Source organism: Alosa alosa, chromosome 19 (genome assembly GCF_017589495.1).
Source record: "Alosa alosa isolate M-15738 ecotype Scorff River chromosome 19, AALO_Geno_1.1, whole genome shotgun sequence".
Classification (NCBI taxonomy): Eukaryota; Metazoa; Chordata; class Actinopteri; order Clupeiformes; family Clupeidae; genus Alosa; species Alosa alosa.
Genome location: NC_063207.1, coordinates 17,576,687 through 17,588,382, shown reverse-complemented (window position 1 = coordinate 17,588,382; position 11,696 = coordinate 17,576,687). Strand labels below are relative to the sequence as shown.

The 11,696-nt window shown below is 42.5% G+C and overlaps 2 protein-coding genes across 12 annotated transcripts in view; both read left to right on the top strand.

The window, feature by feature from the left end:
* dtnbb (dystrobrevin, beta b) overlaps positions 1-3,794 on the top strand; it is a 30,560-nt gene extending 26,766 nt beyond the window's left edge. For all 5 annotated transcript variants that reach the window (XM_048228793.1, XM_048228796.1, XM_048228794.1 and 2 more), the window contains 5 exons: positions 939-1,095; positions 2,289-2,378; positions 2,479-2,532; positions 2,906-2,935; positions 3,366-3,794. In XM_048228793.1, coding sequence (XP_048084750.1) covers positions 939-1,095; positions 2,289-2,378; positions 2,479-2,532; positions 2,906-2,919 — 315 coding nt within the window. In that variant the 3' untranslated portion in view covers positions 2,920-2,935; positions 3,366-3,794. The remainder of the gene's footprint in view (positions 1-938; positions 1,096-2,288; positions 2,379-2,478; positions 2,533-2,905; positions 2,936-3,365) is intronic.
* A 4,142-nt stretch (positions 3,795-7,936) lies between these two features.
* Positions 7,937-11,696, top strand: part of LOC125284698 (DNA (cytosine-5)-methyltransferase 3A-like) — a 42,604-nt gene continuing 38,844 nt past the window's right edge. For all 7 annotated transcript variants that reach the window (XM_048228789.1, XM_048228787.1, XM_048228785.1 and 4 more), the window contains exons 1-2: positions 7,937-8,011; positions 8,994-9,192. In XM_048228789.1, the coding sequence (XP_048084746.1) occupies positions 9,100-9,192 (93 nt within the window). In that variant the 5' untranslated portion in view covers positions 7,937-8,011; positions 8,994-9,099. The remainder of the gene's footprint in view (positions 8,012-8,993; positions 9,193-11,696) is intronic.

Sequence of the window (11,696 nt, the reverse complement as noted above, 5' to 3'; positions counted from 1 at the left end):
ACTCTCCCCCATAATGAATGGATGAGAGGTGGCCGACACGTCTAGCCACTACCCCCCTCTGTCCAACGACAGCCCCCTCCCGACTCTGTGCCCGCTCCCGTCTCTGCATGAGTGATTGCTCTCTGGAGTTCTCTCTGACCTTCTGTGCCTCCCCTTGCCCCTTTGTCCAAAGCTGGAGGTTCCTTTCATCCCCTCCATCTTTCCATGCCACGCCGTCTGGCCTGCCATCTGCTGCTGTCGCCAGAACAGCCTGGGCACAGGGCCCGGCGGCAGGAATTTGTTTTTGCTAGGTGCAGTGTGCAGCAAATACAAGTGGTGTACACAGAGTCCTGTTCTTGACTTCAAGGTTTCTTCTGTAGGCATGTCTGTCTATCTTCTGCTGCTAATGAATTCGATTTGTGCTCTGACAAGGCAGCTTTGAGTTATGACTTCGATCACTGTTGAGTTGTCTTGACTCATCTTTTGTTTGTTCTATTCTTAGTTTGGTAGTCATGCTGCTCCACTGTACTCTCACTGTTTGCTATTTTGAGTCCCGCACAGCCGGTTTGAGCTTTTCAACCTTGTTTTTGTTTGAGTTTCTGAGTACTGAGTACTTCTGAGTACTGACTGAATACAGTCACAGAGCTGTGTGTGTGTGCGTGTGTGTGTGCGTGTGAGTGTGTGTGTGTGTGTGTGTGTGTGTTTGTGTGTGGATACTGTTTGCTTGGAGACGGTGAGGCTTATGGTGTTCAGTTGAGTGGTCCTGCTGTGTTGTTGTGACTCCGAAGCTCTTCCCCGCATGAATCATGAATTGTGTTGCTGGTTGACTCCTGTCCTCTCTCCTCTCTCTGTGAGAGTCACGAGGTTGTGTTTGTGAGCAGCTCTGTAGTTGACACTGGTCCCTCTCTCTTTCTCTCCATCCACTGCCCCCCCTTCATCCCCCTCTCCTCCCTCTTCAGGCTCAGTCAGGCTCGCCCCACTCCTCGCCCAGCCACAGTGCCAGCTGCTCGATGCCCATGCCCATCCGCTCCACGTCGGCCGGCTCCACGCCCACGCACACCCCCCAGGACTGCCTGGCAGGGGTGGGCGGCGACGTGCTGGATGCCTTCTCTCAGGGTGAGATACCACACAGACACACACACACACACACACACACACCACACCAGCCACCACCAGCCCTGGCCTGTGTGTACATACACACACACACACATACACCTCCAGCCCTGGCCTTTGTGTACACCTACACACACACACATACACACACACCCTCTGACAGCATACTTCACTTAACTCTGCCGCTAAATCATTTGTGTGAATTACTCTCTTGTAAGTTTTGCACACTTATAAAGATTGCCTTTATCTAAGTGGTACTTACCTTTCTGTATAAACAACGATTACCGTTGCCAACGTTGCTGAATGCTGATTCAGCTGAAATAGCACTGACATTGATAGTGACTTCAAAGGACTATATTGGATCACTTTGATGCCTGTACTTGGATAATTCCTTTTTAATGATTTTAGATGAGTCATTTGATGCATTTTACACAACTTCAGTGTAGTTTTGTGATGGTCTATACCAATTATACATAATTATAGTATACATATACAAACTATACATATTTCTGTACTTTTATATTGTTATTTTATGTTAAATAAATGTAAATATTTAAACAAATACATATACAAATATATTAAAGTATATTTCTTCTTTTCGCACAGTTGGGAGTTGGGAGACATTTACATGTACATTTATTTACCTGGGGCCGTATTCACAAAGAATTTTAAGGCTAAAAGTAGCGTTTCATTGTGAATCAAATTAAAATGTTCTCCTCTTTCCTATGGTGACAGATTAATTTAATAATGTTGCAAAGATAGCCTAGCCTACTGCATCAATCCGTAGGCCTAATTTAGGAGCAACTCCTAAAAATAATGCACACGGGTCACTCATCATCGTAAGGGAGGTGTTTGGTGTCTCTTAGTTTAGGAGTTGTCATTTTTCCTTACTAAGAGTAGGTCTGAAAGGCTTTGTGAATAACTTTTAAGAGAAAACTCCTAGCTAAAATCTTTTAGTGCGATTTAGGAGTACTCCTAGTGGTAAGATAAAAGGCTTTGTGAATACGGCCCCAGACGCTTTTATCCAAAGTGACTTAGATACAGTATGTCAATTATATTACAAGTGGCATTGTCCTCTGAGCCACTCAGGGTTAAATGCCTTGCTAAGGGCATGTACATGTACAATTATGCATGTGAAAACTAAATCTCTTGATTCCTGAACCTATGTAGTAGTGTTTTTGTGCTTTGTCTTTCAGGTGTACCGAGGAATCTTCGTAATGACCTTCTGGTTGCTGCTGACTCCATCACAAACACAATGTCCTCTCTGGTGAAAGAGCTCCACTCAGGTACACCCCCACCCCGCTTTACACCCACACTCAAATCTTCTCACACCTGCCCATTAACGGTCACAGACTAATGCCCCTCTGTGTCTCTGGACGCTTACAGTGGACGACAGACTGGAGGAAGAGGAGGAGAATCTGAGGAATGGACGAGACAAAGGTGAGTCCGTGCCTCTCTCTTCCTCTCAGTTAAATTGAGCCTCGTGTTCGAGCCATTTTCCACATTGATGAATCATTTGATTGCTGTGGTCCACATGTGAGAGAATATCCAATAGCTATTACCGCTTTTGCAATGGTAACAGTGTGTCTTGCATAAGGGCTGTTATATTAATATTCAAGAATCAAGAGCCTCTTTATTGCTATCATGATGATTCAGAATATGTCTTGCTGTAAGCTTAATTCTTTTAAACACACTTCAGAGACATCAATCGCCATCGTTAATGATTTATTAAAGATGAGAGTTAATCTTTAATGGGATGTATGCCTCCCAGAGCTTCTGAGTGAAAATCTAACACAGTCCCACAATCTTATAGCTGTCACAGAATAAAAGGAGCTTCTATCAGGTAAGTACACTACTTCTGAACTGCACCCTCTCATGCTTCTTCTCTTAGTACCCTAGTTGCCCTAACCACCTCCATGTGTATGTGTGTTATGAGTCATTTGCAGTGCTTCCTATGCCTGGTGTCTTGGTGCCTATGTTCAAATGATAAGAGATGCTTTAGTTTGTACTTTTGTACTGTACTGTAATTCTTTTACCTCAAAATAGTGGCTTCAAAGTCATTTTGTTGATACATTGACTCATAAAACAGATAATGGCATCTCTGACATTAGTAATGTGCACCCAGAACTATGTATCTTGGGAGGAACATTACCCATTTTGCCCCATCACCCATTTTTAAATGCACTGAGTATCGCCTTTGAAAATGTACATTGTTTTGTTTTAAAAGTGGAAAGACCTCTGACACACCTCATGTGCCCCTTCTTCCACCACAGTGAAATGCATCATGGGAACAGGACCACCTTCCACCATTCTCAACATCCGGATGCATTCGCAGAAAAAAAAAAAAAAAAAAAAAAAGTAAAACAAAGAGCTAGCAACATCAACAATCCTTGCCCTGGCACGAGCACACAGAATAACGCATGCTGTTCAGGCTATTGGGGCTTTTTCACTGTGTGAGTCGGGACTGGCAACCTCGTGTGCTGGCAGGAAGTGGTCTCTCACGAACACACGTACTACACCTTCCTGCTGGAGGTCGAAGGTTCACTCACACAGGAACGGCTTTCTCTGGTTCTCATCTCTCATAGACTACAGATGTCAAAATATAATGTATTCTGGTGCACACAGTTAAGCACACATAGGTATGTTCACTCAAACACAAACACACACACACACACACACACACACACACACACACACAGTGTTTCCCCTCCAAAGATGCAGATGCATTTTATTATGAAATTAAATAACAGGAAGTCTGATTTCATATTGATATACTTATGTCTATCTGATGACCTGAATGGTGTGATAAAATAACAAGGATAAAGTACCCAAAGCTTAAAGATCTTTCCAGATTTAGAACAATGTGTATAGAGCATGCACATTATTTTAATCAATATCAGGCCATCAGCAGAGATGACTGGTCTCCCAATGAAGTGAGATCTTGGATACCACGGGTCAAAACGTTCTTTACAAAATATAGATTTTCTTTGATATAGCAGGCAGTTCATGATTGTATAATCATGTCAGTGTGGTTTGTTATCTGTTTGGACAGTCCCATCCATGTTCTTACTTTCCCACACCTTCTAGTCAGTAAATGGGAAAACCTTACACACCACACACACACACACACACACACTCACACAACTACAACTACAGCTTACAAGTACAAAAGCACATGCACACATCCTCACCCAATAAACCCATACTCTTGTACAAAATGTCTGTCACTAACCCTCCAATGCAAACGGCCACTACAGGCATTTAAAGAACAACTACTCTCAACTACTCTATCAGATGGTCCCAGTGGGAGTGTGTAATGACAGCCTGAGCTCTGGGACTTTTGGGGTCGATGCATTTTTTTTGGGGGTGAAAGCTCAGGGTTAGTTGTGGGGGGGGTTGTTGGCAAGATGGAGAGAGTCAGACTCTTGTTTTTGTTATTTATTTGTTTGTTTATTTATTTATTCATTTATCTGTTTGGTTATTTATTTATGTGTTTATTTATTTATCTGTACACTGCTGCTAAATCTTTCCGTTGGAAGAAGTGTGGTTTTGAGAGGGTGGTTTTCAAGTGATGCCAAACTGGCCTGCTTTTGTGTGTGTGTGTGTGTGTGTGTGTGTGTGTGTGTGTGAGTGTGTGTGTGTGTGTGTTGTGTTGTCATACTTATCGTTTTCTTTTCCGCCTTGTGAAAGAGGGAGATGAGGAGGCATACCTTTAGGCCGCTCCCAGGTGTTACTGGTTTAAATAAATTGTTTCTCTCTTTTTCTTTCATTTCAAGGGCTTTCCTTTATAAAATGGAAAGTCATATAATTGTCTGTGTTTAATTAACTGGTGCTCAGGGACTCTTCAGAGCACTATGGGAGGCTGTAGACGCGCTTGTGAACTAATGGGCTTAATGGACTCCAGATGCACCCGCGGCGGGGTCAAAGGTCAGCGTGGGAAGGGCTCTGAAGTGAGGGAAGAGACCTGATGTGATCGGCATTGGTCAAACAACAGTGAGAGGGCGTTGCATCAGTGGCTATTCTTACCCATGCAAAGAACCATAGGTGCATACACAATAGTGTGACCCCCCCCCTCGTGAGAAAGGTGGTGGTTCCTGCTATTAAATGCATTCAGCTGAATATCCATGCACCGCACCACACCCCACCCACCCCACCCCACCCCACCCCACCCACCCCCTGAGCATTGCACTTTGGGCAATTGCATCACCTATACCAACCTCCACTACTTGGCAGTACAGACATTCATAGATCTCAAGGCAAGTGGGCAGATAAAAACTCCGCAGTAGATGACACTATCATTTGACTACAGCATCAGGGTGCTGAAGTGATTGAGAAAAAGTATTGTTTTGGATACTAATCGCACATTGAGTTTCCATATACATTTGTAAAAGCAGAGATTGTTGTGAATGTTGTTTCTTCAAATCATTTGGCAGCTAATTATGATCCATGGTTTGAATTTCTTTGCTGAGGTTTTTGTGATGTTTGATTATTGGAGCTTATGTACAGGCCTGAAACAGAAGCATGTTAAAAATAAGAAAAATGTCAAGGCCTTTCTTTTCCATAGCGTGTGAAATATTCCTCTCTGCAATCTCTTATTTCATTACAGTGTTTATTCCAAATAGTTGTAAGTTTCAAAGCAAAGAGCTATAAGGTAGTTTTCTGTTGTTTCAGGAAGAGGGTTAGGGCAGCTGAACTTGCTAGAGCTGGATTTGTAACAGATGTGTGTCAAAGCGCATTATAAAGAGAACCACATCACTGTATGTTCATAGAACTCAAAGCTAAGAGTATCACAAGAAAAAAAATAACTAAAGACACAAGGAGGCTTAACTCTAGGCCTTTGCTAAAGGTATGAATGCAATACTCCAATGTAATTGTGTGCTAGCCGTAGAGGACAGAGCTGTGTAAAGCATTGTTGTGCATCAACTGCGCAAGCTTTAGTTAGGACTTTTTGTACTTTGGTCTCTAGGAATGCAAGCATCTGTTAATCTGTGTTCATTTGTGAGTCTGAACATCATTGGTTAACTGTTCTGCCTTTTACATTTGTGCCAAAAGATTTGCAAACTTTTGCTTGTGTCAAGTCTATATTTTGTTTGTTTTGTGTGTACAGTATGCGTGTGTGTGTGTGTGTATGTATGTATGTCTGTGTGTGTGGTTGATTGACGTGTGTGCATAAGTATATACTGTATGTGCATTGCAGCATATTTTTATCGATTGTGCCATTGATTTGCTTTAGATGAGTCAGTAGACCACCTGCACTTACATGTGTATGATTGACTGCTACCCTGGACCAAACAATCACAGCAGATCCAAGAAATATGTAAGGTACACCAGCGCCTGTCTCTTTACACAGGGGAGTGTACAAACTCTTGAATGAAGAGATGTTCATGCTGTCCGTCCAGTTGCAATCCATGCCAACATGTGCAGGTAGTCAACACTGGCCAAAACTTGATCATTTTGCTTAAGATTTTGCTGCTAAGATGAAATGTTGTTGATTATGGTTCTGTATGACATTTTTACAGCCATGGTTTGTCACCTTATGTATGTCTTTTGTAAATTCATAAAACGTGAAATATATTAAAAGATGCTCAGAAATGTCATGGATCTGTTAATTTGTGCTTGTGTCATTTAAATAATTGTGTTTTCCGGGGACATGTAGCATACTGGTCTTCTTCTGATGTCCTTATAGATGGATTTCTTAACATGAATTATTAAACCTAACCAATATGCTCTGAAAAGCAAGAGCAAATCCTGTGTGTAGCAGTCTCTTGGAGGCAATCACAACCAGGTACTTGAATTTGTTCAGTATGTGGGTTTGTTATATTAACACATGTACATGGATGTGTGTGTTTACATGCAGGCGTGTGTGTATGTGTGTTGCACCTGCTTATCATGATAGTAGTGTCGGAAATCATAAACACCATCATTACCAATACAAAGTTAGGGCTGAGGTAGCAAATATGTCAGATGCTCTATTGCTTCTGCTAAAGTAGTAAAGTTGTGTTAGTCAAGTCATACTATGGTGTGTGTGTGTCCATGTGCCAGCTGTCCCCAGTTGACCCACAACAAGAGGGAGTCTCCATGAACATTGTGCTCTGTTGGTTCTGCGGAACCTTCCGGATCAGTGAATCCCAACGGCCTACTGTTCTAGACCACCATCCATGAGTGTGATGGTTTAAGCAGAGTAGAGAAATGTGTCCCTCTAGTGGTGCTCTCTTGGCTAAAACAAAGTTATGTAATATATAGCTCAAGACTAAAGAGAAAAGGCTTTGTCTTACCAGATATGCCAGAGAGTGACTACAATTTTGAGTTGCCCATGAAGCTCTCATGGATAATAAATCAATAATCCACACTTTTATATACATAAGAATATAGTGTATAGCTCTATCTTATCATGCCAACCCCTCATTCATACAAGCATTCAAGCTGAATGCATGACCTTCACATTGCAAACACTGAGTCAGTTCAGCTATGATCATTTATACTGTACATAGTAATTGTGTAGTTATATTTGATATGGACTGAGTTTAGGATATTAAAATCAATCCCCTTGACATATGCAGAATATAAACAGCATAGACCTACTTAGAAAAGGGTTTTTTTTTAAGGGGAATGTTTCAGTTGTGACAGCCTGATAAGAAATCTCTGGTTAATGCAGTCTTGTTCTCACAATATGAAACGAAAACAACTGTTCCACTGAAGATCTATGAATGAGCCATGGGGTTATAGAGTACAAAGTCCTACACACGGCTCGCTTTAGGACCTTGCAGAAGCATGTTAAATCCGCTGGCCTCTGCAGTGTGAGCGGAGCATCTGGAGGAGGGCTGGCCGGCTGGGAGGTGGAGGACGGGGAAAGAAGCCGAAGGAGGATCCGGGAGCCTGCGGAAACAAAAAGGGTCAGGCCTGGGACTTGGCGAAAAGGGTAATTAACGCTGTGATACACTTATTTAAAAATCAGTTCCCGTAGTCAAAATGATCCGCCATGCGCGGTTACCTGTTACCAGGCGTGAATGGAGGCCATATTAAAGAGGCGAAGTGTAGTCGATGGTGGAGGGACAGCTAGACGTTTTCGTGCTTTTGCAGATGTGGGCTTTAGACATTGCGATATGCACTTGAACTTGATGACTGTACGTATAGCACCAGCACTACGATTGCACTACCTCAAAGGCTGCACGTCGAGCCTAAAAGAAAATCGCATTTTTTTTCTCCAAAAGGACTCGGCCTCAAACAGGGTCTCCACTCAAAAGCTGATTCAGTTATCAATGAAAAACGAACAAAAGTTGTCTTATATTCGCTCTCAAGAAAAGCAAATGGTGGTAACGGCCAGACCGAGAGCTTTAGATACATCGTCCTCGATACCTATAAGCTTCCAACACACCTTATTCACGATTTACCTGACCCTTGATGACAGAAAGGTGAGGTGCAGATAATTGTGAGTCCAGCACATTTTGCCTACCTGCTATAGCAAGGGCGCGCAAACATTTCGATCCTCCATCAGAAACATCAGTGATGTATTATGTTATAACATTTAGGCTAAACCTATGCATGCATTAAAACCATTTCTTGATTTAATTGGAAATGTCATTTCGCAGATTAATCATTTACAAATAAAAAATAATAAACAATTGAGTTAATATTTTGAATGATTCTCAGCTTGATGTAGATACAGTTAAAAAAAAGTATGCAAAGAGTACAAATGTACCTTTTGATTTTTTTTTTTCGGAAGAGGCCTACACAGGAAATGTGTAGCCAATATTGCGCAGTGCTCCATAGGTGGTTTACCATCCCCTGCAAAGTCCTGCAAACCCAGTGTGAGAATGCGTTATTTAGGTTAATGTGATGTTTTGTATTATTGTAACTATGCGGGACAACAACTTATTGCAGTATTTTGCTTATTTTTGCAGGGGGTCTGATAGAAGAAGGATTATCAGCTTTTAGACCTCTGATTTTATTTTTACTTTCTTTTTATATATATTTTTAATCATTATTGAAGTAACTTTGTCATTCTTCATGACAATGCCGTCCAACTCCGTCACCAGCACTGCCAACGCAACCATCTTCAAAAGCTCAGAGTACACATGTGACCCAGCCGGCAATAGAATGGTAAGGAAAAGACACCTCCAGTGTCTGAGGCAGCTAACAACCTGAGGAATGCTGATGGTACTCATTTTGTATTTGTTGTCAAAAGTGGGAAAAGTTGTTCCACAAAAGATGTGTTAATGGTAGGGGTTGTAGTAGGTGAAACCTTTTAAAAAACACCTATAATTATGATTAAAATTATATGATAAAAGTATTTAATGCCATGTAATGCACAATGGACTTGCAGTTGCCTAACTGTGTTTTTGATTTGTTTCAATACACATTGTTACAAGTTTGATAGTTGGATTACAATACAGGACTGAACATAGGTTATTTTTCCCATCCTCAGTTACATCATATCACTAACCTTTCATCACCAGTAATCAATAAGGTTTCTACCGGGCATAGTTACTGTATAGTCCTCCTTAAGTTTAAGACCTTGTTGCCAAAATTGTTGCTCTGTTTTTTTCCTTTAGTCCAAGCTTTGCCATCCCATTAAGATGGCACTTATCAAACACATACCTCACAGTTTTGTTTTGAATACACTCTGTGTGCACCAGGATCCTCTGGAGGGAATTTCCTTTTTGTATGAATAAGGAATTATTTTGGTAGCCTACTATGTGGTCCATCTTATGCTACAGATTACAATGTGGGCAGTGTGATTGTGCTCTGACTGACCGCAGAACACAATCATTAGACATCTTGTCTTTGAATTCATAGTTCCAACACAGCAAGCACAGTATCAATGAAACACTCTGTGTACAGGAAGTTAAGATGCCCTCTGGACAGTCGTCAGTGGACTTGAAACATAAAACTGTTGTCACAAGTATGCTCGATGGCACCTAGATGATCCGGGGGATTCTCTTTACATGGTGTTGCATCATTACCCACATATCCGCACATGAAAAAATTAAGAATAGTACTGACATTGTCATTACAATGGTTTACTGAACACACTGACCTGGTAGTGGCTGCCATACTGTTGTATTTGAGGAGCTGACTGATATATCTGACCAAAGCAGACCTCTGCTCATTTATCAGGATGAGAAAGTCAGGTGTAGAATTAAGTGGGGCACAGAGATGGCGCAGTGACCCATTAATGCGCAACATCTTTTTTTTCATGACTATATAAGGTCATAGAGGCTACCATTAATACAACACTATTAGACTTTGGCTGTCAGAGTGTGAGGTATGTTCAGGACACAGACAATGTGTGTGCACACTTCTGTATATGTGTATGTGTGTGAGGCTGATGACTTGTCCTCAGTGCCACTGAGAAGATGCTATACCTAGTTTATTACAGTGATTGCCTTGAGAGGACATAGTTTGTCTGAGTGGTTTCCTGATACGAAAAATGGCATTTTCAGTCTTGTTAGAACTCTCCATCAGTCATCACAGGAGGCCATCTTCAATCACCCGCCTTTAGCACCTCTGACTCGCTCTCCTCACACTGTAACTGCTCCCTCTGCACCTCTCACCTGTTTTTACCCCTGTGCGATAGCCCTGTGCTCATTATCCCACCTCTCAACACCTTGTTTCTCCCTGGAAACTTCTCTGTCTGGCCACCAGGCCCACAGCCTCAACGCCTGCCTCAGTGCTGCCTTCTCCGTCTAGCGCAACACCTCATTGACCACACCTGTACCTCTGTCCAAATTCTATCTTCGTCTCACAGCCTCACCCTCTGTCTCAGTGGCCTTTTCTGTCAGTGGCCTCGCTGTGTCCTGTGTTCCCTCCGCTTCCCTCACTGTCCCCCTTGTTTCGTTTTCTCCCCTCAGACCGTCTTTGTCTCCAGACATGGAGAGTGCCGGTCTTTTTGTTGGCGCACTCCGTGCCCCTCTAGGGTATATACACAGGGTTGCGGTCAGCAGTGGTCAACATGGTGGGTGTGGGCTGTGGCGAGGTAGGCTCGCGCGGCGGCAGCCTCTGTCTGGCTGTGATTTACGTGGGGTTGGGGGGGCGGTGGTGGAGGCGGGAGAAGGGGTTGAAGCTCGTCCTTTGCTTCCTCATTGGTCATGCGCTGCTCGTAGTCCTGTTGCCAGGCAACAACCCTTGCCTTAAATAACCAGCCACCGCCGACAGAAATAGAGCATAGATATTGACAGCCCTCATTGAGTTCACGTCGGGGAAGGCCGATTTTTTAATGTCCCCATTGTTTTATTATGTCTGGTGGTTATACAATTTAGAGTCTGGAGACATTATTGTTTATTTTGCTCATCATATTTGGGAGGGGGATTGTATGAATTACCACCTTGTTTATGCATCAGTGGTTAGTTACAAACAAGGCATTCATTGTCTAAATTTAGCCATATTCACAGATTAAAACTCATTTTGGAAACTGTAAGCTGATGAAGGGGTTGTTGGATGCATTTAAGTTATGACCTTTGACCTTTTAATTTGGATGGTTGGTCATTTTGTTTCAATTGCTCAACTTTGGACTCTGGGCCCACAGAGAAATCTTATCTTGAGGCTGGAATAGCTAGAAGTGCTTCAGTGAGCTCCCCCCTCCTCAGAGGAGTGTGGCCGTGTCT